General features: G+C 46.7%; 2 protein-coding genes across 6 annotated transcripts in view; one reads left to right on the top strand and one right to left on the bottom strand.

Moving 5' to 3' along the window:
* LOC137436955 (copine-2-like) overlaps positions 1 to 6160 on the top strand; it is a 51279-nt gene extending 45119 nt beyond the window's left edge. Inside the window, exon 15 of the mRNA XM_078786308.1 lies at positions 4940 to 6160. Coding sequence (XP_078642434.1) covers positions 4940 to 5065 — 126 coding nt within the window. The 3' untranslated portion in view covers positions 5066 to 6160. The remainder of the gene's footprint in view (positions 1 to 4939) is intronic.
* A 13572-nt stretch (positions 6161 to 19732) lies between these two features.
* The window catches only part of NAE1 (NEDD8 activating enzyme E1 subunit 1), a 64710-nt gene continuing 59442 nt past the window's right edge, over positions 19733 to 25000 (bottom strand). For 4 of the 5 annotated variants that reach the window (XM_068131201.2, XM_068131200.2, XM_068131204.2 and 1 more), the window contains 2 exons: positions 20367 to 20416; positions 19733 to 20103 (listed from right to left, as the gene is read on the bottom strand). Coding sequence is in view for 1 of the 5 variants with exons in the window: in XM_068131204.2 (XP_067987305.1) it covers positions 20083 to 20103; positions 20367 to 20416 (71 nt within the window). In the remaining 4 variants the exon portion in view is untranslated. The remainder of the gene's footprint in view (positions 20104 to 20366; positions 20417 to 25000) is intronic. The other variant, XM_068131203.2, reaches the window with a different exon arrangement.

The following is a 25000-nucleotide window of genomic DNA, read 5'->3' as shown; positions in this document are numbered from 1 at the left end:
GTGCGAGTACAGTGACAATCCCCCCCCCCCCTCTATTTAGATGAAATGGTTTTTATTAGTTTTAAAACATAGTTTAACGCCAACATAGCGCCAACATAGTTTGCAAACGTGAAATAAATGAATACGCTCTCAAATGTGCCATCCGAGGCAGAGTGTGTCCGCCACGTTCGGCACACGCGATAGCTCGCTGCTCTCTGATTGGTTGAATCGTTTTTTGGACATAGCTCGGTAAGTAATTGTCCGATTAATATGAAACCTTGAAAAGGCACATCCTCGGGTCCCCAGCAATATACCTGGCAAGTTTAAAGTATATCGGACCCGTGGTTGTCGAGAAACAGCGGTCACAGACAAACAAACGTACAAACGTACAAACGTACAAACAAACACACAGAGATTACTGGAATTATAGATAGATATATACAGACTTGGCATTTAATATGGAATATTTTTTTTTCTTGACTTGGGTTTACTTTCTGAACTCAGTATATCAATCTGGTGAGTTTATTTTACCCTTCGGTGATGTCTTTGTTGAAAGAACCATGTCACTGATTGTCTTTCGCAGCAAGAAGTCAATAACAGGATTATATCACAGGTGGCGTGATAAAATGTAAGGACAGGTACATTTGACGATTGGCTTCACAATCGGGTATATAAGGGTTGTTGCGTTCTGTATTAGTGGAAAACAACTGCTGCACGTCTACAAAAGTTATTGCCGCTTCCTCTGGAGATGGTCCGTCAACTTGACAATGCTGTTTGTCATGGAGTGGTGTCTTTACGAATTTCTGGCATGAAACAGTGTGCTATTGCTCGGCACTATGGCATCACTCAAGGTCAGGTGTCAAAGATCCTGAAACGAAATGCTCAGAGGGGTGTCCCTACTCCAATACCGAGGCCAGGACGTCCACGCAGAACCACAAGGAGAGATTATCGCCAGCTGCACCGGTTCGTCTGCAATGGCCGTACCAAGTCAGCTAATCGGCTTAGGGCTGAGTGGCAGCAACTGACAAATGTGCCTGTATCCAGAAGGCTAGTCAATCAACGACTGGTTCAAGCAGGCTGTCGTGCCAGGCGTCCCCTGAGAAAGCCACGCCTGACCAGACAACACAGCCAGCGCTGATTGCAGTGGGCCAGAGAGCACCGTCAATGGCAGCCAGGACACTGGAATCACGTGACCTTCAGTGATGAGTCTAGATTTCTGGTCTATCGTCAAGATGGCCACGTCCGAGTGCGCAGACAAGTGCATGAAGCCCACAACGAAGATTGTATAATGCCAAGAGTCCAAGCTGGAGGTGGTGGGGTGACCGTTTGGGCTGCTTTTCATGCAGGGGGCAAAACTGACCTGGTTGTTTTGAATGGAAACCTGAACTAGTTCAAGTACAGGGTCATTCTGGAAGAAACATTGCTTCCATTTGCTCGTGCAGCCTTTCGAGGAAACTTTGTCTTCCAAGATGACAATGCACGGCCTCATCGTGCTCGCATGATCCAACACTTTCTTGTTGACCGTGGTGTAGAGCATATGGCGTGGCCTGCCATGTCCCCGGACATGAATCCGATAGAGAACTTGTGGGCAGAATTAACGCGTCAGGACAACTTGGACCAGCAGCCTACCTCTGTGCGTGAATTGTAGCAGACTATTGTCACTGCATGGCAAGCGATTCCTGTCCAAACCTTGGCAAATCTCGTGAACAGCATGCCTCGACGTGTACATGCTCTCCTGAATGCTCGTGGGGGTTACACGAAGTACTGAACTGTAATTTTACTGTCCGTAATCCCAGTCATAATTTAGCTTTTGTTTTTGTTGAATTTTTTTTTGGCTAATGTGCAAAATAAAGAGCTCTTCTGGAAAACGTACAGAACTTTAACACAGTACTGTCCGTGAATTGAGTTCGATATCAGTTTACATCACTTTCAAGGATCAATTTATTTGCTTCGAAATGTCAAATGTGGTTTTTGTTTCTTTTAAAGGTCACATTAACAAAATCTCGAATAATTTCAACATAATTCCAATGAACTTTTGGTTCTAAGTCATCTTGAAAAGTAAGTTCACCCCCACAAAAAAAATATTCCATATTAAATGCCAAGTCTGTGTATATATATATATATATATATATATATATATATATATATATATATATATATATATATATATATATATATATATATATATATATATATATATATATATATATCTGTTTCTAACCACTGGCTGACTGATATTAATGTTCGGTACATTACTGTTGTCATAGAAAAATGAAATTGGGCGTGTCGCCGGATATTGAATCTGGTACACAGGGAAAAATCCCAGAACTCCTGGAAAGCGTCCGTAAATGAAAATTTACGTAAAAAACCGTAAACGCAAAAGCTGACAAAATGTAAACATGGAAAAAATTTCACTGGGCAGGACAGGATAGAAGAGTCAGTTGGAATACAATAGGAATAGGGGATAATGTTCTGTTGCATCCTAATCCGTTCTCTGTTCTTGCTCCTCCACGAGCCTCGACTTGACTTTATATAAAAACACAAAACATGACAATGGTTCACCATTTTGAAGGACTGGAGAGAATAACATGAGAGGACACCGAGGGAGATGATTCCACAATCGAGAGAAGAGTAGGACAACAGATTGGAGATGAGCAGTTAACCTTGATTTGGGGAGAGTAATACCGATGGGATTTGGGTTGCTTGCTGAAAGTGTGCGGCCTGGTTGGACTTGTGAGGGACAAATTGCCGAGAGCTACCACTCGCCACGAAGTTGTCTATCCTGGGTTTGAATCCCGGCTCAGCTATAAAAACTGTCATCCCGGTGTTTCACAGACAGGGCGATACATCAATGTATCGGATGCCTTGCCCATCAGCCTCCTGTGGAGTAATGCCAATTAGTCTCAGTGCCTTGTATTTTACTGCCCCCCCTTGGGGCGCATGGCAGAGTAAACCCACATGGGACACCGACACTCCATAGTGTTGCGGATGAAGGCTTCGCACACTGGAGATGAGAGTGGCTGAGAAATGGATTAGCTCGATGGAGAATTTCCCGGAATCACGATCCTCCTCCATTACATCTACAAACACTATTGTTGCATGTAGACAGATTTAGATAATTGTATTTCAAGTTGGTGGGTTTTAGAATCATTAGATTCTAATGCACTCTCATAAATATTACATTATTTTTCACCTGACAGAGTCGAGAGGAGTTGTTAAAGCCATAATGATGTCCTTCAGTCAGTCCGTCCTTCTTTCCATCAGTCACTGGTCCATTAACATTTTCCCTCTAATCCGACGAGGCAGTTGAACGGATCGTTTTGAAAAAATTTGGCAAAAATTAATGGAGCCTTTTAAAATTTTTCCATCCAGATGATGGGATAATGCTCAAAATGTAATTTATGTTTGTAAGTCAATCAGATATCAGGGGTTGTTTCCATCATGTCAAAGATGTTTCCTCGTTTAATCTTAACTTCCTAATTACCCTTGCCAGAGGTGAGGGTATTTCAACTTGAAGACCCCTAACATCCCATGGAACCCTAAAACCCCTAAGACTCTGAAAATCTAAAGACGCCTTAGAGTGATTTAGACCCTTTACAACCATAATACCCTTTCGAACCCCAAAACCCTTTAAAACCCCAAGACCCTTTAGAACCCCAATACTCTTCAAAACCCCTTTGACCCATTAGAATCCCAAGACCCTTTAGAACCCTAAAATCTCTGAAGACCCTTAGCACCTCTTAGGCTTAGACTCTTTGGAACCCAAAGACCCTTTATAACATCAAGACCCACCAAAGACCCTTTAAGACCTCTAATACCTTTAAAGACCCAGAAGACCCTCCTTATCGGGAGATGAGCGTCTGTCCCACTTGGGACGATTCATTATTTTTACAGTTATGTATGGCTCATGGAGGATCTTGTATGTAAATCACCCACAGGACAAAAGCACAAGTACAGCACCGTATTTATCATATGTCTACATGAATTAGAAGGACAATAGTAGACAATGGACAAACACATATGGTATGGGATATCGTCAGCATTCCAGCCCAATTACAAATTCCTGTCCTAACCTCCAGGGGGCGTTGCATCAGCAGCACAGCCACGCTCACAGAAAATGATGCTACTCGCAGCCTTGTGCTGCTTTCGAAAGAAGAAGAAGAAGAAGAAGCAGCCACAGTCCAACCTAAGTTTTTCTTGGGAGGGTAAAGTTACACAGACTCTGCTGCAAGTGATTAATTTCGAGAATTTCTAACTTCTTTCCAGGTTATAAACTACAAATTAAATTTGAACCATCTCCTTAGTTGGCTTGGTGTTGGCTTAGCGGTTAGGGTGCCGGCTTGGGATTACCAAGGATCCTGGGTTCGAATCCCGGTCGATCGCTGAATTAACGCCAGGGGGATTGACTCAGCCTGTTCATGCTTCTGAGGTCGACAAATTGAGTACCAGCTTGCTGGGATGAATGATCATGGTGTGTACCCCGATTTAGAATAGGTACACCGTATCCCTGCGCATCGTAAGAGGCGACTAAGGGTTGGCGTCAGGAAGGGCATCCGGCCATAAAAAAATTGCCTCAAACAGGGAACCATGATTGTCATGGGGCCCGCAAGGCTAAGCCCCGCTCTAGCGGGGAAAATGGCCTTAAAACGATCATTCATTAGATCATTCAGTGCCCTAAGGGTCTTAGGGCACTCACACCAATGTTTTTGTTCCAGCAAACAATGGCAAGAATATTGAGGTGTTTCTCCATGTCCATAAATCCAGAGGATGTGGCGTTATTTATTTATCAGTTGCTGTAGATGATGTTGCACATACAACCACTAAACATAATTTCACGAGAACTAATTCCTCGTTCAAAGAGATGACTGTGTGATCTTACAAGGCAGGGGAACATGTAAGTCATTATTGTTGTACTTTAACTGTTTGGTTTTGATCTGCCCACTTGTTCGCTTTCCACAAGGCACCCAAGGCAGAGCTTGCCAAGAGCCTCCTGGCTGAACTGCCTGAACAAGTCGTGAGCTATTTCCGCCAGAGAAACCTCGCCCCTCATCTTACCTCCGGCCTGCAGCATAACACGGCCACTTAAGGAAGCATTCCAGAATTGGAGGCCTGACCACCAATTGCTCTGAGGCTGGGACGACAGTCATTTGCTTCGGTGACAGTTCTCCAATGACTCGACTCGTGATGCAACGGATGCGAACATGAGGTTTGGGCTGGGTTTGTCAGGCACTGAGCACCAGCCAGAGCTCACTTCGATACGAGCAGCCATTCTACGGAGTAGCAGCTATCAGAAAGCATCTTTTTCTAACTTGTATTTCTACTTTTCTTCTTTCTATCTTTGCCAGTAAAGCTTCTTTTTTTTTTTGGCAGTTTCAGCATTTTTCCAGTCAGTGTCCTTTGGCTTCAAGTCATAGTTTTATTGCCCAGATTTCAAATTGACAGTCTTGTCCTGCCGATGAAGCCGTTAAGAAAGTGCTGTCCGCGTAGTGTCAATGTGAACTTGTGAAATTCTGTGAGCATTGCACAGTTTTTTTTCTTCTTTTTTTTGTATACAAGATCGAGGCTCGTGAAAGAGCTAACATTAATCACACAACAAGCGTTACGCCTACGTCCCCCGTCGGTGAAGTAATGCGAGTTGACAAAGTGGAAGATGCAAGGCGGCCATCTTGGATTTTGACGTGGCTACCCAATTTTCAATAGCGTTCTCCCTTATGCCTAGATACACCCACACACCAGATAAGAAGTTAGTAGTTCGTTTATTTTTCAAGATATTTTGCTCACAAGGTTCAGACATATATATGGTGGCGGCCATCTTAGATTTTGACGTGGCGACCCAATTTTCAATAGCGTTCTCCCTTATGCCTAGATACACCCACACACCAGATTAGAAGTTAGTAGTTCGTTTATTTTTCAAGATATTCAGCTCACAAGGTTCAGACATACATGGCGGCGGCCATCTTGGATTTTGACGTGGGTTGCACCCACACATCAAATTAGAATTCGGTCCTTAGCTTACGCGCGTGCACGCACGGAGGGGAAAAACATAGTCCCCCTTTCGCTCCGCGGTGCGACGGGGGACAAAAAGTCAAACCGACAAATATCACAATAAGGGGAGCGGTAGACAATTGGGGAGAGAGCGGCAAGCACACAAGCACAACATTTGAGAGCAGGGACATCGGGAGATCAGTGGGAGGGAGAGGGCTTGGGGGGAGAAGTAAAAACCACATGGACACTGCAAGGACGTCCAGGAAAGAAGTTGGTTAAAGTTCCCTTTTTGTGCCCCTTTTGAGACCGCGGCGGCCTAATGGTAACGCCTTGCGGAGATCTCTGCTCGTCTGGTGTGTGGTATTAACTCAAGACAAACTTACCATGCCTTTGTTTTTGAAGTTGGCATTTCATTCATTATAAATGTTAACTCATTCATTCCCAAGTGTTTCAAGACTTAAGCAGAAAACTCTTATAAGTATTAAACAGCATAGTGTTTCAAAAACAAAACAAAAAAGAAGAAGAATCATCGTTCTCGTCAATGTGAGGATGTGGGTGTTTTTGCACTGTGAATTTCTGACATGGCTTCTCTAAGGTTATTCTTTTTTACACTTTAAAATGATTGTGAGCTTGTTCTTTAAACATGCTGATATTGTCGTTAAAATACTAAATAACTACCTATTGCTGGAAAACCGCCATCCTCAAATTCATCATATTGTCCCTCGGTTGAACAAACCATTCTTGACTTGAATTTATACATTTTGAGTTCAATGCTTGTGTTGAAACAAAATGACGGGGAGCCCGAGGCCTACCTTAACCATCAGAAGACGGCCTCAAACTGTTAGACCAGCCTAGTTGTTGTGTCCATAATAAAGTATGTACATGTACATGAAGCAAACTATGCACATGATCACATGCTCCAAGCTTTCTTGCTGGTCGTCATGTATTCACATGTTACATTTGTATTATCTCTGAGACGCACACACGTGTGAAGCTTTTCCTTTGATGTCTAGGTCATCTCATCTCGAAAAGATGAACTCATAAAATGGATCGTGATGTCTGGATATCCATCAGTCCGGTTGTCTGTTAACTTTTGCTCTGTTTGCTAGTCCTGCCTCATCACCCAGCTTATCGGTCTGAAACTTGACACATGAATACAAGACAGAAGCCCGCACAATCGTTCGGCTTCGAATTTTCGATTTCAGGTCATGGGGGCTCCCCCTCAAACTTCGGATCCATACTCATCCCTTATTTACCAACCGATTGCCCTGAAACCCGATACAGCCCTTCTACACGATGGTCCGCAGGATCCCTCGGTCTTAGATTTTTCAATTGCGGATCAGGGGGGCTCTCAAGGGGGTTGCCCCAAAGCTCAGCCTGTAACTTTCAACATCAAGAGATGACCAACAGCCCACTCAGGACTATTTATTATGCAATTACATACTCCAGGGGAAATTGCCCCAATATTTGCTCTGCCACATTATTTTAACACACACTAGGTCAACGTCAAAAAAAAATTCGATGTTAAAACAAGACGGACAATTGCTTTCCAATACATGTCCTCTGCTGCTGATCCCAATTAATGTTCTTGTTCCAAGCACGAAGCAATTGTGAGACACATACAGTTGGACAAATTGTTTTAGGAATGCAAAGCTACAGAATAAATTGCAGTTTTTGTAACTCATCATAATAAAGCCAGGTACCAAGTTTCAGTTGAATATGTTAAAGGGTAAGGGGAAAGTCTGGAAAACTGACCCATGTATAATACTGTATTTGCTGGTGCATTGACTGCGACCGCGTATTAAACACGTATTGACCGCGACCACAGAGTAACCGCGACCGCGTATTAAACACGTATTAACCGCGACTGCGTATTAACCACACATTGCAGCTACCGTGTACTGACCACGACCGTGTATTGACCGTGTAGCGACAGCGATTGTGTACTGACCACGACCGTGTATTGACCGCGACCGCGTAGTAACTGCGACCGTGTAGCGACAGCGATTGTGTATTGACCGCGACCGCATAGCGACCGTGACCACGTACTGACCGCAAATTGATCGCGACCGCGTATTGACCACAAATTGACCGTGACCGCGTATTGACCGTGACCGCGTATTGGCCGCGACCGCATAGTGCCCGCGACCGCGTATTGGCCGCGACCGTGTAGTGTATTGGCCACGACCGCATAGTGACCGCGCCCACGTATTGGCCGCGACCGCGTATTGGCCGCGACCGCGCCCGCGTATTGGCCGCGCCCGCATATTGGCCGCGACCGCGTAGTGACCGTGACCGGGTATTGACCGCGATCGCATAGTGACCGCGACCGCGTATTGGCCGCGACCGCGCAGTGACCGAGCCCACGTATTGGCCGTGACCGCGTAGTGACATAGCCCGCGTATTGGCCGTGACCGCGTAGTGACCGAGCCCGCGTATTGGCCGTGACCGCGTAGTGACCGTGCCCGCGTATTGGCCGTGACTGCGCCTGCGTATTGGCCATGACCGCGTAGTGACCGCGCCCGCGTATTGGCCGCGACCGCGTAGTGACCGTGCCCGCGTATTGGCCGCGACCGTGTATTGACCGCGATCGCGTATTGACCGCGTATTGGCCGTGACCGCGTAGTGACCGCGACCGCGTAGTGACCGTGACCGGGTATTGACCGCGATCGCGTATTGGCCGCGACCACGTAGTGACCGCGACCGCGTACTGACCGCGACTGTGTAGTAACTGCGACCGTGTAGTGACAGCGATCGTGTAGTGAACGCAACTGCGTAGTGACGTGACCGTGTAGTGACCGCGACCTCAGCCGCGTATTGACCGCGGCAGTGTATTGACCACGACCGCGTAGTGACCGTGACCACTTAGTGACCGCGACCACGTAGTGACCACGACCGCGTAGTGACCATGACCGCATAGTGACCGCGACCGTGACCGCGACCGCATATTAAACACGTATTAACCGCGACTGCGTATTAACCACACATTGACAGCTACGGTGTACTGACCATGACCGTGTATTGACCGTGACCGTGTAGCGACAGCGATCGTGTATTGACCGCGTAGTAACCGTGACCGTGTAGCGACAGCGACCGTGTATTGACCACGACCGTGTATTGAACGTGACCGCGTAGTAACCGTGTAGTGACAGCAATCGTGTATTGATCACGACCACGTATTGACCGCGACCGTGTAGCGACAGCGATCGTGGACTGACTGCGACCGTGCATTGACCGCGATCGCATCGCGACCGTGACCGCGTACTGACCGCAAATTGACCGCACCCGCGTATTGGCCGCGACCGCGTAGTGACCGCGCCCGCGTATTGGCCACGACCGCGGAGTGACCGCGCCCGCATATTGGCCACGACCGCGTAGTGACCGCGCCCGCCTATTGGCGCGACCGCGTAGTGACAGTGACTGGGTATTGACCGTGTAGTGACCGCGACCGCGTACTGACCGTGTAGTAACCGCGACCATGTAGAAATAGCGATCGTGTAGTGACCGCGAAGTGACCGCGACGTGACCGTGAACGCATAGTGACGTGACCGCAACTGAGTAGTGAAGTGACCGCATAGTGACCGCTACCGCAGCCGCGTATTGACCGCGGCAGTGTATTGGCTGCGGCAGTGTATTGACCGTGACCGTGTAGTGACCGCGACCGCGTAGTGACCGCGACCGCGTAGTGAGTGACCGCATATTAAACACGTATTAACCGCGACTGCGTATTAACCACACATTGACAGCTACCATGTACTGACCACGACCGTGTATTGACTGTGACCGTGTAGCGACAGCGATCATGTATTGACCGTGACCGCGTAGTAACCGCGACCGTGTAGCGACAGCGATCGTGTATTGACCGCGACCGCGTAGTAACCGTGTCGCGACAGCAATCGTGTATTGATCACGACCGTGTATTGACCACGACCGTGTAGCGACAGCGATAGTGGACTGACCGCGACCGTGCATTGACTGCGACCGCGTAGCGACCGTGACCACGTACTGACCGCAAATTGACCGCGACCACGTATTGACCACAAATTGACCGCGACTGCGTATTGACCGTGACCGCGTATTGGCCGCGAACGCGTAGTGTATTGGCCGCGACCGCGCAGTGACCGCACCCGCGTATTGGCCGCGACCGCGTAGTGACCGCGCCCGCATATTGGCCGCGACCGCGTAGTGACCGCGCCCGCGTATTGGCCACGACCGCGTAGTGACCGCGCCCGCGTATTGGCCGCGACCGCGTAGTGACCGGGTATTGACCACGATCGCGTATTGACCGCGTAATGACCACGACCGCGTACTGACCGTGTAGCAACCGCGACCGTGTAGCAACAGCGATCGTGTAGTGACCGCGACCGCGTAGCGAGTGCGTCCGCGTATTGACCGCGGCAGTGTATTGGCCGCGACCGTGTAGTGATTGCGTAGTGTATTGGCCGTGACCGCGCCTGCCTATTGGCCGCGACTGCGTCGTGGCCGTGACTGTGTAGTGACCGCGACTGCATATTGGCCGCGACCGCGCAGTGACCGCGCCCGCGTATTGGCCACGACCGCGTAGTGACCGTGCCCGCGTCGTGGCCGTGTATTGACCGCGACCGCGTAGTGACCGCGCCCGCGTATTGGCCGTGACCGCATAGTGACCGCGCCCGCGTATTGGCCACGACCGCGTAGTGACCGCGCCTGCCTATTGGCCGCGACCGCGTAGTGACCGTGACTGGGTATTGACCGTGTAGTAACCGCGACTGTGTAGCAACAGCGATCGTGTAGTGACCGCGACTGCGTAGTGACCGCGACCGCGTAGTGACCGTGACCGCGACCGCGTAGTGACCGTGACCGCATAGTGACCGCAGCCGCGTATTGACCGCGGCAGTGTACTGATCGCGGCTGTGTATTGGCCGCGACCGCGCCCGCGTATTGGCCGCGACCGCGTAGTGACCGCGAAGTGACCGTGACTGTGTATTGACCGCGACCGCGCAGTGACCGCGCCCGCGTAGTGACCGCGCCCGCGTATTGGCCGCGACCGCGTATTGGCCGCGACCGCGTAGTGACCGCGCCTGCGTATTGGCCGCGACCGCGTAGTGACCGTGACCGGGTATTGACCGTGATCGCGTAATGACCGCGTATTGGCCGCGACCGCATAGTGACCGCGGCCGCGTACTGACCACGTAGTGACGTGACCGCGACCGCGTAGTGATGTGACCGCGGCAGTGTATTGACCGCGGCCGTGTATTGACCGTGGCAGTGTATTGTGTTACGGAGTCCTCTACAATCTCCTGGTCTCGGTCACCTCCGAACTACGAGAGGAGCCCCGGCAGAAAGATATTGTTGTGGATATGAGAATGGTTTTTTATTTATTTTATTGTTGTGGTAAAATGTTGTTGTAAAAGGTTGTTGTAAAATATCACCCCTCCTCCCTCCGTTTGTGGTTGTATAAAGGTCAAAGGGCGTTCCCGTAGTTAGTCCATAAAACATACATGCAGGACACGATATATCTTTTTTGACAGTTATATCCTTATTATGTGTATTAGCGTAAGGCTGTGTCTTCCATTAATTGAAATACTCCATTGCACCAGTGAAAGAGAATTGATCCCCTTTCCTTCCCATCCCCAAAAATCTCCATTTCATATTACATCCCCTCTCGTCATTGCCGAGCCTCGATTGCCCATATTACCTCCCCTCCAATAACCGCCATTGGCCACGAGGCAGGGTTGGGGAAGAAAGGCGTGTCTCCACCTCGTTATAGAGGGGAGGAGTGAGCCAGCCCCACTCGACCAACCATGAGCCAGGGGTTTGGCTAGAGAGGGCGGAGGAAGAGCGATCGGGGAGGTTCGCAAAGGTTGAGGGGCGGGGGCCTATATAACCCAAGGCAGGGCGTGTCCAAAGGGAGATGCACTTTGAGCTGAGACAAGGAGGGTCACAAAGAGCTGGGTCATCAGAGCAAGAGCGCATGAGGAGATGGGAAGAGAGAAGGCTTGAGACCAACAGGGTGATGAGTGCACAGCACAAGAGGGTTGCCTGACGCGAGAGATCGTGCCTTGCCTGAGAGGAAATCCCATCATTACTGAGAGAGCGAGAGGGTCGTGGCGTCGACGCAACCACGTTGGTTCCAGCGGTTGTCGTGTTCGCTTTAAACCACGACGCGAGGTCGGAACGGAACCTCGACGGCTGAACGAGCCGAACCGGCTGCCTTTGCCAGCTGAACGGACCACCTCCTGTCATTCCCCGCGTGAGTCAGTGTCTTTTGTTTGTTCTGTCCTGGGAATAAGTTAAGTCTGTATAACTATAAGCTAGTATTTGCACTGTGTCACCTGCGTCTTATGTGTTGTAAATAAACCTTGATTGCTTTCTTTTTGCTTGTGTGTAAATAGCCAATAAATTCAGTCGTATTTCCAAACCTTTCTTGCCTTCTTTTTCCTCTTTGCATTCGTCGCCTTTGTCTTTTCCCTATTGACTAGCTGTGGTGCGACCCGGCCAACGTTTGGGTGGAATCGGGTGAGTCGGGGATCCTGTTAGGTCGCGGCAATACCAAACCGCTCGGTAACTAACATCTTAAACCGCGATCTGTAACAATATATTACCCTGTGTTGAAAATCAATAGTGAAACCACACCAATGATTAAAAATGAACAAAATTCTTTTAGAAATCACACACAGGAATAACGGTAAGAGTGCACTCTATATATATATATATATCTTATATAAAGTCAGGTAACTCACTGCGTGGCCCGTGAGTGAAAGGACACTCCTCAATGTCTCTATAACTTTTCCCAAGGCGAATATGATTCACTCCAGCGGTCGATAGAATGAAATCCGGTCGAAGCCCGAATCTCGCTCTCCAGTTGATATCCGAAGCGCGTACAGCTGACAATGGGGATCGCCCCACCGAAACTGTACAACGGCGCCCTTCAGAGGAGCACCTTCACTGCTCACTCAGCGAACCGCAACGTAATTGGAGACAAAGCGGTCGCACACACACATCCCCGACAAACGGTAGGATGTTGGGGTGAAGATGACATGAGGCAAAACCTATGTAGGTGTCTGAAGCGCGGGGTTCACAATGGCCGATGGCCCTTACTTGAGCCGATGCGACCAGGCGCGGATTCGTCAAAATCTCAGCGCCCGAATCTGACTACGCAGATTTTCCCCTCCAGCGATAATTCCTGTCGCCGGATGTCCCTTCAAGGAACTCAAAATTCCCTCGCCACTGTCGGAGTGTCGGTAGACCTTGCTCGTTACGGAGCGCTGACGTCACGCCTTCTTCTCAGACTTTGCTCGTGCCGCTTCTTCCTCTTCATCCCTTCCGGGTCGGTTTCCTGTATCATTTAAAGTTAGCCTTTTTAACTTTAGATAATCGTTCCTGAATAATAAACCTTTTGAAGATAATAATAGTACCTAACATCAGAACTACGTCAAGTGGGTGAAAACCACAATAACGGAAGTTACGAATCCGTAACAATTGACCGCGACCGCGTATTGGCCGCGACTGCGTAGTGACGTGACCGCGTAGTGACCACGACCACGTAGTGACCGTGACCGCATAGTGACTGCGACCGCATAATGACCGTGACCGCGTAGTGACGTGACCGCGACGTGACCGCGACCACGTAGTGACCGTGACCGCGACCGCATAGTGACCGCGACCGCATAGTGACCATGACAGTGTATTGACCGTGACCGTGTATCGACCGCGAATTGACCGCACCCCTGTATTTCACCCTCACAAAGGAAAAATTCATGCTCCCAGCGAAGCTTGATGATGTAGGACTGGAAGCTTGTGGTCTTATCAGCTGTGTCGTCATGTAGGTGGTGGGAGATGTGTGTGCGGCGTTGAACCAACAGATCATGGTGTGCTATGAGCATGTAGGCCCACGAAGGGCTGGCCGTGAAGTCCCCAATATCATCCTCCTTAGCTAAGCTCCTCGCCTTCAGCCTGAGAGCAAGTGTTGAGATGGTGTAACCCTCTGCTCTCTTCTCCTGGGTCCGAGCGACAAGACGCTCCTCGAGCTGAGGCCACTTCGCTGACTTTCTCCTCAGTGTCTTCTTCTTCCTTGGCATCTTCTCTATCGTTGCCTTGCTTGTTCTCCAGTGCGGATGAAGGACTCGTCCTTGCCGAAGTGCCTCCCAGCTTCCTGGTTCCCAAACTCTTCTGCAGACTGGCAGACGGAGAGTTTGAACGCCGAGGTGAATGAATGCCTTGATATCTTGATAGGTAGAAGAGATGATACGTGGAGGATCGGTGGACTTGCTCTTGCTTCGAAGAAGGTAGAACGATGATGTTTCCCGATCGTATTGATAAATTAATCGGCCCAATGAGTTTAAAATAAAGTGGCTTTTATACTGTAACAACAGGAAAAGCCGTTCTATTCAAAAAGCCAAGACGGTCTGCTGGAGGTAATCTGGTGATGTAAGCTACCCACGTAAGGTCGAGAACGAAGAACTCGCGAAGCGCAAAGTGGCCCTTCTTGAGGGTCACGTGACCACCTGTTGACCATCAGCCTGTTGGATGGATGGAAGTGTGCACGCAAGCTTATAATATTTGAGGTGGCTGCTCCATAATTAAGACACTAGCTATTGCCAATAATTATTTTGATGTGAGTATTCCCATGAATCATTCCTCTCTCTCCTGCTTGTCAATCAATCAGAATTGACAGGAACGAGATGACATGTCGGGGTTACCGTGCATGACTCAACAGCCAAAAACATGCAACTGAAATCACTTCTACTTACATAGTTTAACATAATTATGAAAGCTCTAAACGTTCCCGATATGTAGAATATAGATCTACTGATATATGCATGATCATTGGAATATAACTGAAATCGATTCCGATATCTGTGTATTAACCGCACCCACAACTTTCAACTTCTTTTGCCAAAAAAAAGCACGGTTAATACACCAGAAAATACGGTATGTGATATTTTCTAAGTCCAAAAAGGGCATAACTCCGTGAAAAATTTGCGAAATACCCCAAAACTAAAACTTGTTCTGTAACATTTCATAATAAAACCATGTACCACGTTTCAGTTGAATATGTTAAAGGTATAGGGAAAAGAAAGTCTGGGAAACCACAGGTGGGACGAACAGACAGACGGAGAGCATACCTTTAGTCCCCTCCAGTGAAACCGGAAGGGGATTAAAATAAATAACGCCGCTCTGGCAGATTGAGTGTCCCTTCAGTGGAGAGAGGGAGCTTGGCTTTTGTCCTGGCCCTTCCATGTCACATTCGAAGGTGAATTCTTTGTCGGGGATTGAACGAATTGCATTTAAGTATTTATATTCCATATGCTGAATGCAGAGAATGAATGGGATGGCAACATGGAGAGTAACCCAGTTTTAGGACCGGCGGAGAAGATAACCGAGAAGGAAGTTGAGGAAGCGATAAAAGCAATGAAGAGTAGAAAAGCGGGAGGACCAACGGGAGTTGTGGGAGATATGTTGAAGGTAGTGGGAAATTGGGATGTGAAGAGAATGAACGAGATCTGCAATCTGGTGGTGAAAGAAGGCCGCATTCCAGTGGTTTGGGAACTGAGTACCCTCGTCCCTCTATACAAGGGGAAAGGTGACCCTCTGGAGTGTGGCTCGTATCGAGCGATAAAGTTATTGGAGCATGGAATGAAGGTATTGGAAAGGGTGTTGGAGAGGAGGATAAGGAAGAAAGTGAAGATTGACGAAATGCAGTTTGGATTTATGCCAGGAAGAGGAACGACAGACGTGCTTTTTATTGTGAGGCAGTTGCAGGAGAAGTATATGGAGAAGAGGAAGAAGTTGTTTCTTGGGTTTGTTGATCTGGAGAAAGCATTCGATAGGGTTCCACGTCTATCGTGACATGGGCATTGAGGAAGTTAGGAGTGGAGGAATGGTTGATCAGAGTAGTGATGGCAATGTACAAAAGAGCATGCACAGCTTAAGGACGAAGGATGGGAACAGTGGGGAGTTTGAGGTGAAGGTGGGAGTGCATCAGGGGTCGGTACTAAGTCCACAACTATTTGTAGCTGTCATGGAGGTGCTGGCTCAGAACGTAAAGGAGGGTTTACCGTGGGAGTTGTTGTATGCAGATGATCTGGTGTTGATTGCAGAAAGTATGGATGGACTGAAGGACAAGATGAACAAGTGGAAGGAATGTATGGAGACAAAAGGTCTGAAGGTGAATATCGGAAAAAACGAAGGTGATGGCAAGTGGTAAAGCATGTGGTGAGGTGGAAAGAACTGGGAAGTGGCCGTGTGCTGTGTGCAGGAAGGGTGTCGGAGTGAATTCCATTCAATGTCCAATGTGCGCTGAGTGGGTTCATCAAAAATGCAGTGGTTTGAGAGGGTCATTAACCAGTGTGGCAGCTACATTCAAGTGTAAGGTGTGCACAGAGGGAGCTGCAGATGGAGGAAATGTTGAGTTGGATCTTGGAGACGGCGTGAAGCTGGAAGGTGTGAAAACATTTTGTTACCTAGGAGACATGCTGAATGGAGAAGGTGGATCAGACTCGGCAACGGTTGCTCGAGTGAGATGTGCATGGAAGAAGTTTCGGGAACTGAGTGGCATGCTGACGAGGAGGGGAGTGTCATTGAAGTTGAAGGGAAAGGTGTATGCTGCATGTGTGAGAAGTGTTATGATTTATGGGAGCGAGACATGGGTAATGAACGTAGAGCAACAACGAAGGCTGGAAAGGGTGGAAATGCGAATGGTTCGGTGGATGTGTGGAGTATCATTGAGAGAGAGGAAGACAAATGATGAATTGCGAAAGATGATGGGAATAGAGCCTGTGATGGATGCTGTGAAGAGGAACAGGTTGAGATGGTTTGTTCATGTGTTGAGGAAGGATGAAAGTGACTGGTTGAGAAGAGTGATGGAAATGAATGTAGAAGGAAGTAGAGGACGGGGAAGACCGAGAAAGACTTGGCTAAAGATGGTCGAAGAAGAAATGCGGGCAAGGGGGTTAACAAGGGGAGATGCAGAAAATAGGGCAAAATGGAGAACATTGTCATGGGGACCGCAAGGCTAACCCCCGCTCTTGCAGGGAAAATGGCCTTAAAATGCCTGTTGTTGTTGTTGTTGTTGTATGCTGAATGGAAATTAACAAACAAGGGCCCACAGTCGTCACTGAGTGTCATTATTCATCGCATGATCTTGTAGACCAACCTCAAACAAAGAAATTTGGCTATTTGGCCTATCATTGCCATGGGTGCACTCCCAGGTTAATTTATGCTACAGCTTTAACCATCAATCTTCATGGTTTACTAAAATCTAAATAACCCGATGTTGGTGTCACGATTGAAGCCATGGCCGGGAGAAATCACATATGAAGCCCCAACATTACTATGATTCACCAAATGTCCGTCTGTCCGTTCGAAGGTACCGCAAAAACGGCTGAACCGATTGCAACGATATTTTGGGTGAGTATTCCTGGGACCCCTGGGAGTAAAATAGGCTATATTGTTTTTCCAATTTTCCCAAATACGATGGAATAATATTTACCAATATGAACAGTGATGTGGCTTTTGTTGAAATTCTACGTACCAGGAGAGATTAGATCGACTCCTGACGAACTCTTCCTGTATAAACGTGCGGCTCCGAAGTAACACGGCAGCGTGTGCAAAGCGACTGAGAAACAGATGTAGCGGCCGCTTCCGTGTTACAGATTCGGTGCGCACTCTTCACACATAAACGGGCGACTGAGAAAGACTGAGAAAGACGTGTAGCGGCCGCTTCCATTTTGCAGAATTCAATCTTTTTTCAAAATGGGCGCTATGTAGTTTAGATTTTGATGACTTGTATGTGATATGATTCAACGGATGTTTATATGAATCGTTTAAAATAAAAAAGCCTTAAATTTCTGATATTTTGCTTTTTCATTTGGGCTTCCCAATTTAAGCCCTGCCCATTGGGCGGGTACCATTGCTAGTTTGTTATAAACTAGAAAGTATTAAAAAAAAAAAAAAAACCCACCTTTAGAGGCCATTTTTCCCCGCAAAGCAGGAGTTGGCCTTTTTCGGGGACCATGGTTGTTGTTGTTTTTTGGTTCCCCTTTTGAAGCAATGTTTTACGGCCGGATGCCCTTCCTGCCGCCAACCCTTTTTGTCGCCTTTTACGACAAGCAGGGAATTACCAGTGACCTGGTACTCAATTAGCCGACCTCGGAAGGATGACAGGCTGAGTCAACCCCCCTGGCATTAATTCAGCGATCGACCGGGATTTGAACCCAGGATCCTCGGATCCTAAGCTGGCACCCTAGCCGCTAGCCCAACACCAGGCTGTAGAAAACTAGAAAGTATAATTAGATGTAAATGCGTCAATGGGTATGCCTCCATCCATGTTAGATGTCAACCCACTGGTACATTTGATCTCAATTAAAGGTCACATGAAAAATTAAAGGTCCCTTGAGAGAGCACGTGGAAGAGAGAGAAAAGAGTTAAGTAAAAGAGAGAAAACGTCAGATGGTTCTAACTTAAGTTATGGTCTGCAAAATGAATTTCAACAGGCACATGGCATTTGACCTGCTGAACCCTAAATTTAATCGGTTCATCTTCGTATCACAGTCCATTCTTGTGCCAAGTTTGGTTAAAATCCCTTTTGTGGTTCACATGTTATCGCAGTAACGAAAATCTTATACACACGCACACACGTAAAGGTTTACAACCAGACAGCCCACCCAAAAACATAATGCCTCTGGCGCCTTCGGCCTAGAAAATCCACTGAATAGTTTTTCCCCAAGATTATATTTATGTGATGTGGTATATACTGTAACCTGAACAAACACCGATTATTAATTAGAAAAAAACCCCCGATTAGTCATTTATCGGGCCACCTTGCACCTCAGCGATAGGCACTCTGAGGTACTCAGTCTCAACTATCTGTTTAATCACGCAGCCAAGTTAGCATGCAGAGGCAGATGCCACCTTGACATTCTCCACCATGCCTAATCCTTCCTCATTGCTTCTCACAGTTTACAAAACAATCACCTCGATAGAGTTTAATACGGTGCACTTCTACACTATCGACTCGGGCTCCACTCATCAACGTGCCGCTTCTGGATGCGATTGAATTGAAGGCTCTTGGGATCAATAGCATCTTCCCCAATGAGGCCAAATATCAAGGTCTACTTACTCCATTACTGCAGAGAAGAATGGTGGCCTCACGGTCCTCCTATCATATTTTCAAACACATGTGTTTAGAAACTGGACTCCCCGAGTACAAAATAAATGATCACATCCATTCTTTTAGCCCCATACTTTTCTTGTTTTTGGAATTGTTTTCTCACATCTGTCCTTTTGCACTCTTCCTTCCAGGCCTTTCATATATGGCATTCCATCACCACTGCATTTTATTCCCCATACCAAACCCTGATTCCTTATAATCTTGCTAACCCTAAACCTTTTATTTACATACTTGACTACTACTTTACTTTGATGTTAGCTGCATGACTAGAGTACCGTGTCTCCCCTTCTGTGGATTTGCTCATCTGGCTGAACATGGGATTGGCTAAGACTATTGAAACAGTCCTATGGAAGTGACAGTCAATCATCTTTGGTGAAACTCCATTGTCATGTTCCACTGGGACATGATGTGCTGAAACTGGGCAGAGACCTTTCCCTCACTCGACCCTATCTGTTGATAAATAATCAGTTACACAAGGAAATTCTCACAGTCGGAAATCAGTCGGAAATTCTCACAGCCCCCAAAAATCCTATATCTTTTGGTCATACAACCAGTGCAAGTAACATTTCAGCATCACATCACCAAAACAAGTACACCTAATGAAACCTCAATGAGTCTCTGTCCAACAGATTTTATTTCCTTATCTGCAGCTTTTGCTAGAAAGGAAACTAATGAAAGGGGATCCTTCAAATTTGGCGAATGCTGAAACAAGCGCATCTTCTCCCCCTTTTACAATAAAGCTCAGGTGCAACCAAGTCAAGGTTGCAATTGTTGTACCTTGTTTCCCATTTGTACATTTGAAAACGGACAGTTGTAAACTACCTTGCTTGTAACACAGCATAATGATGTTTAATTCATTTACAAACAAATGTAGGCTTACAAGCGAAGAGTTACTGCACTCTGAGTCACAGCATTGTACAAAACTGTGTTGTCAATCGGCACAAACTGTTTTGTCAGCAGTTTGATCACTTCCTGAGCTCCAGCACCTATTACAGTGTTTTTGGAGTGGGGAGTTGAGGGGAGGTTTGGGGAAAGAGGTGGTAAAATTTCGGAAAGAGAGAGAAAAAAAATGCACTTAGCAGGACAAAATAATGAGGATGTTGATCATTTTGGCATAGAATGGCAAATATAGCAGAGTGGTACACGCCATAATGTGGAATTGTATTGCATTGCTGGGCTTCTGAATGTCATGTCAATAAATGTGCACACCACAAAACTGTAAAAGCTGCAATAATTGAGGTGAACCTACCCCCAACAAATGCAGCAACCGGATGCAGTTCAGACATAGCGCAGCGGCAACTACGGGATGGGTAAACGGTGAAGGGCAGGGCAGCAGAAGCAAAAACAGGAAGGAAATTAAAAGGAAGAATGCATGATGGAACAAAAACCTCATTGGATGAATCTGCTATTGGTAGGGTTGCAGTGCAGGAGCTTGCAGGTGTAGGTTGAGGTGCTTGCACATTTACCCAAAAACCTGGTGCTGCACTGATAAGTGTTACAGCTTCTATGAACATGCTGTTAAGAAACATTAAATCTACCTGGCATATCTACTCCAGGAAGTGAAACATTGTACGTTTTAATTTGTCATAAAAAGTCACCAATAATTATGGGTCACATCCAATATGACATCACAAAGGTCGATGGCAGCTGCTCCTCGAGCCAAACCCCAAGCTGTTCACAACACTCTGGCAATGCCAGTTTTTGCACATCCAACTTTTTTGGAAGTCTAGTGCCTATTGGTCTCCTTTTTAGTGAGATGATGAACTTCATCTTAGAGGGCAGCATTCTGTAGACTGTCGAGCACTCCGCACCTCTCATAGTAATAATTATTTTCTCTCACCATTGCCTCAAAAACGTCTGTAACAGTTTTGTGGTCTCCAGCCTTATTGTAATGCAATTAAATCAAATACATTGCATCATATGACTATGTTCAGTGCACATAATATGAGGGTCCGTAACGGAGCGTCATGAGAGGAAGTGGGTGAGGCATTCATGGGATGAGACACAATAAAACGTTCTCTTCATGTTGAATAGATTTAGGTATTTCTATTGGTTTCTTCATACCTCAATCATTTGGAGATAAAAAGCAGTGAAATAAGTGCATATTTTGTTTTATGAGTACACCCGCTCACTACGGGAGGAGCAGGGGGTCATGTTATTATCCTTATTATTATTACTAGGGCATTGCCCGTACGTGGGTGCCCGTTCCTTGCCAAAAAAAAAAAAAAACGCTACCCGTACGCTCTACCCCGCCCGTACGCCCGTAAACAAAAAAAACAACGCTCTTCGCTTCCGCCCTTCGCTCTGACTGAATTGGGAGAAATAATGCGCATAAGAAATCGAATTACGTACCGTAATGGCGGTCAGCTCGTAACGCGCTCAGCTCCGCTCGTCTCACATCGGCCACGCCTACGCAACAAAGCGTTCTGTGATTGGCTGCCGGAAGTGAAGTCTTCACTGTCCGGAAGTTTGCAAATCGCAGTTACGATGAATCGTTTTAATTTAATCGCAGTTTGAATTCGTTTTAAAACATAGTTTAACGGCAACATAGTTTTCCAACGTGAAATAAATGAATACGCTGTCAAATGTGCCGTCCGAGGCAGAGTCTGATCGCCACGTTCGGCACACGTGATAGCTCGCTGCTCTCTGATTGGTTGAAGCGTTTTTTGGACATAGCTCGGTAAGTACTTCTCCGATTAATTTAAAACCTTGAAAAGGCACATCCTCGGGTCCCCAGCAATATACCTGGCAAGTTTCAAGTATATCGGACCCGTGGTTGTCGAGAAACAGCGGTCACAGACAAACACACAGACACACAGACACACAGAGATTACTGGAATTATAGATAGATTATTACTGTTTCTTATGTTGTATCGGGTCATTGAAAAGATCAGACCGTGCCTCACCATTCTAAATTCCCGATAATAAAATTTACTTCCATGAAGTTGTCGGGGGTGGGGGTCAATATCACAAGTCATAAAACCCCTTGAGGAGTGGGGATATTGTTTTGTAATATCTATATAATAATAGCGTAAGGACTCGACTTTGTTATCCCTTTTACGCCGCACCCAGTGACCCGATGCCCACGGCACTAATGGATTTACGATCTACGAACCGCGCTCTTTGTTTATCACGTACAGCCATACTCGAAAAATCTGAATTAGCCGACGTTGGGGCCCAAAAGCATCCGATTAACTGCCGATACGACGCCATCTTAAGACGCCATCGTATTGGCGTCTGCTGGGCGAAGGCGAAGCAAGCCGTCCGCTGATTGGACAGGCGAAGGCGAAAGCAAGCCGTCCACTGAGTGGACAATCCTGAGCATGCATTTGTGCCGGTGTCGGCGATCGTTGTTCATATACGCACTCTTCATTCTCATCTTTCTTCCTAACTCTTACTCGGACAAGCAAATCCCCTATGCCATCCATAATGGTACACTCTATCCATACACCACATCCTCCCTTCCGTGCATGTTCCACGGGTTTCGGCTAGTCATTAATATTATGCTATTATCATAAGTGTTATTACTTTTATAATGAGAAGTGGCTTTGGAAAAACGCCACAAAAATCTCCTTGGAAGATCTCCACATTAGCGGCAGGAAGGGTCGTGTTATTAACCCTTTTGTAGTATATAGACTACAGTAGATCTTGGATCAGGTGCGTTCGTTGACTTGACAAGCATAAACTGATGTCTGGATTCCTCCAAATTTATTTCAGTTTTGTGTTAAACAGCATTAGCGACTGTTGAAAAAGGTAATCGTACGTGTTTGTGGTTTATAAAAATTTTTTACTTGTGGTAAAGGTGTTCCCACAAAAATGGCACAACAAGATATTTATACACGTTAACACGGCATTTGTTCAGGGAGGAAAATCCCCGTGGTGAGGTGGGATATTATTAGTATTAATATTGTTTTGTAATGACATCAAAATTATGCTATTAGCATTAGTTTTGTTATAAGAAGGAGCCCTTGGAAAAACGCCACGATAAAGCTATCTTAACATGGATATACACCTCAACACGCATCACCCTTGGTGGGGAAAACCCCCTTGAGGAAGGGGACAAATTAATTCGCCACAACCTTCATTGTGTGACCCGTAGTCCTCCTGTTAAGTTTGGTTGAGATTGGGTATGTAACGACCGAATGTATCGTGGGCAAAAATCGTCAGACAGACAAGACAGACACCAAATTGCATATTTTAGTATGTGTGATCACTGATCACTGGCTGTGCTTGATAAAATGACGAATGGTAAGAAGCAGAAGTTGACTCGGAGAGCCGTTCTTTTCAGTCAGAAGTCTCAATGATTAGTTACCTCTGCCACCAAAGGTGAACGGAGGTTATGTTTTCACCCATTTGTCTGTCAGCAGGATATCTCAAAAAGTTATGGACAGATTTGGACGAAACTTGGTGGGCAGGTTGGGTGTGTGACAAGGACAAATTGATTCGGTTTTGGTGAAGATTTGAATCTGGATCCAGGCACGAGAGTTTTTCAATGTTCAAGTGATTCTTCACAATTGAGAGATAGGGCCAAAAACTACACACACACACACACACACACACACACATACATACATACATACATACATAACATATATGTATAATATATATATATATATATATATATATATATATATATATACAGTGGAACCTTGACTTACGAGTGCACCAACTTACGAGTTTTCCGAGATACGAGCCGTCGCTCGGGCGGTTTATTGCTTTGAGATGCGAGCCGAGATTTGAGTTACGAGCTTTCGCCACCCGCCACCAGGTGGGTTCCGGTCACGTGGTTATCTTGCCGTGCAAGTATCTCTGCCGTATATTGCTGCTGCTTTGTTTTCGCATTTTGGTTATTTTGGAAAATTTCTTAGTTTTAACCATGGGTCCTAAGAAATTGAGTGCCAAGGGAAGAGAGGATGATGTGCTTGGATATAAAACACGCAATCGTCGAAAAACATGAGCGAGGTGTGCGTGTTGTCGACTTGTTGAGGCGGATGTGAAGGCAGCTGAAGATTTTATTATAACTGAGAAGAAGAAGAGGATGATGTGCTTGGATATAAAACACGCAATCGTCGAAAAACATGAGCGAGGTGTGCGTGTTGTCGACTTGGTGAGGCGGATGTGAAGGCAGCTGAAGATTTTATTATAACTTTTGCCGAACTGATAGAAGCCGAACGATACATCCCCCAGCAAATCTTCAACTGTGACGAGACAGGGCTCTTCTGGAAAAAGATGCCGAGGAGGACGTATATAACGGCAGAGGAGAAGAGCATGCCAGGCCACAACTTGTTCAGAGTGCCGGCGATAGCTCGCCTTCTCTTTGTGGAAAACACGGTACTGAGAAGAAGAAGAGGATGATGTGCTTGGATATAAAACACGCAATCGTCGAAAAACATGAGCGAGGTGTGCGTGTTGTCGATTTGGTGAGGCGGATGTGAAGGCAGCTGAAGATTTTATTATAACTGAGAAGAAGAAGAGGATGATGTGCTTGGATATAAAACACGCAATCGTCGAAAAACATGAGCGAGGTGTGCGTGTTGTCGACTTGGTGAGGCGGATGTGAAGGCAGCTGAAGATTTTATTATAACTTTTGCCGAACTGATAGAAGCCGAACGATACATCCCCCAGCAAATCTTCAACTGTGACGAGACAGGGCTCTTCTGGAGAAAGATGCCGAGGAGGACGTATATAATGGCAGAGGAGAAGAGCATGCCAGGCCACAACTTGTTCAGAGTGCCGGCGATAGCTCGCCTTCTCTTTGTGGAAAACACGGTGAGATCCTTAACATCCAACAACTAATGGGACGCAAACGGGGCGCCCAGTTTAGCGGTACACACATTGATGAATCACCCTGCCTGTGATTCACCCATGACAGGTTATAGCTGG

The sequence above is a fragment of the Myxine glutinosa genome, chromosome 11 (assembly GCF_964187855.1).
Source record: "Myxine glutinosa chromosome 11, kmMyxGlut1.1, whole genome shotgun sequence".
Lineage (NCBI taxonomy): Eukaryota > Metazoa > Chordata > Myxini > Myxiniformes > Myxinidae > Myxine > Myxine glutinosa.
The sequence above is the reverse complement of the archived record's forward strand: the minus strand, read 5'-3'. Positions and strand labels throughout refer to the sequence as shown.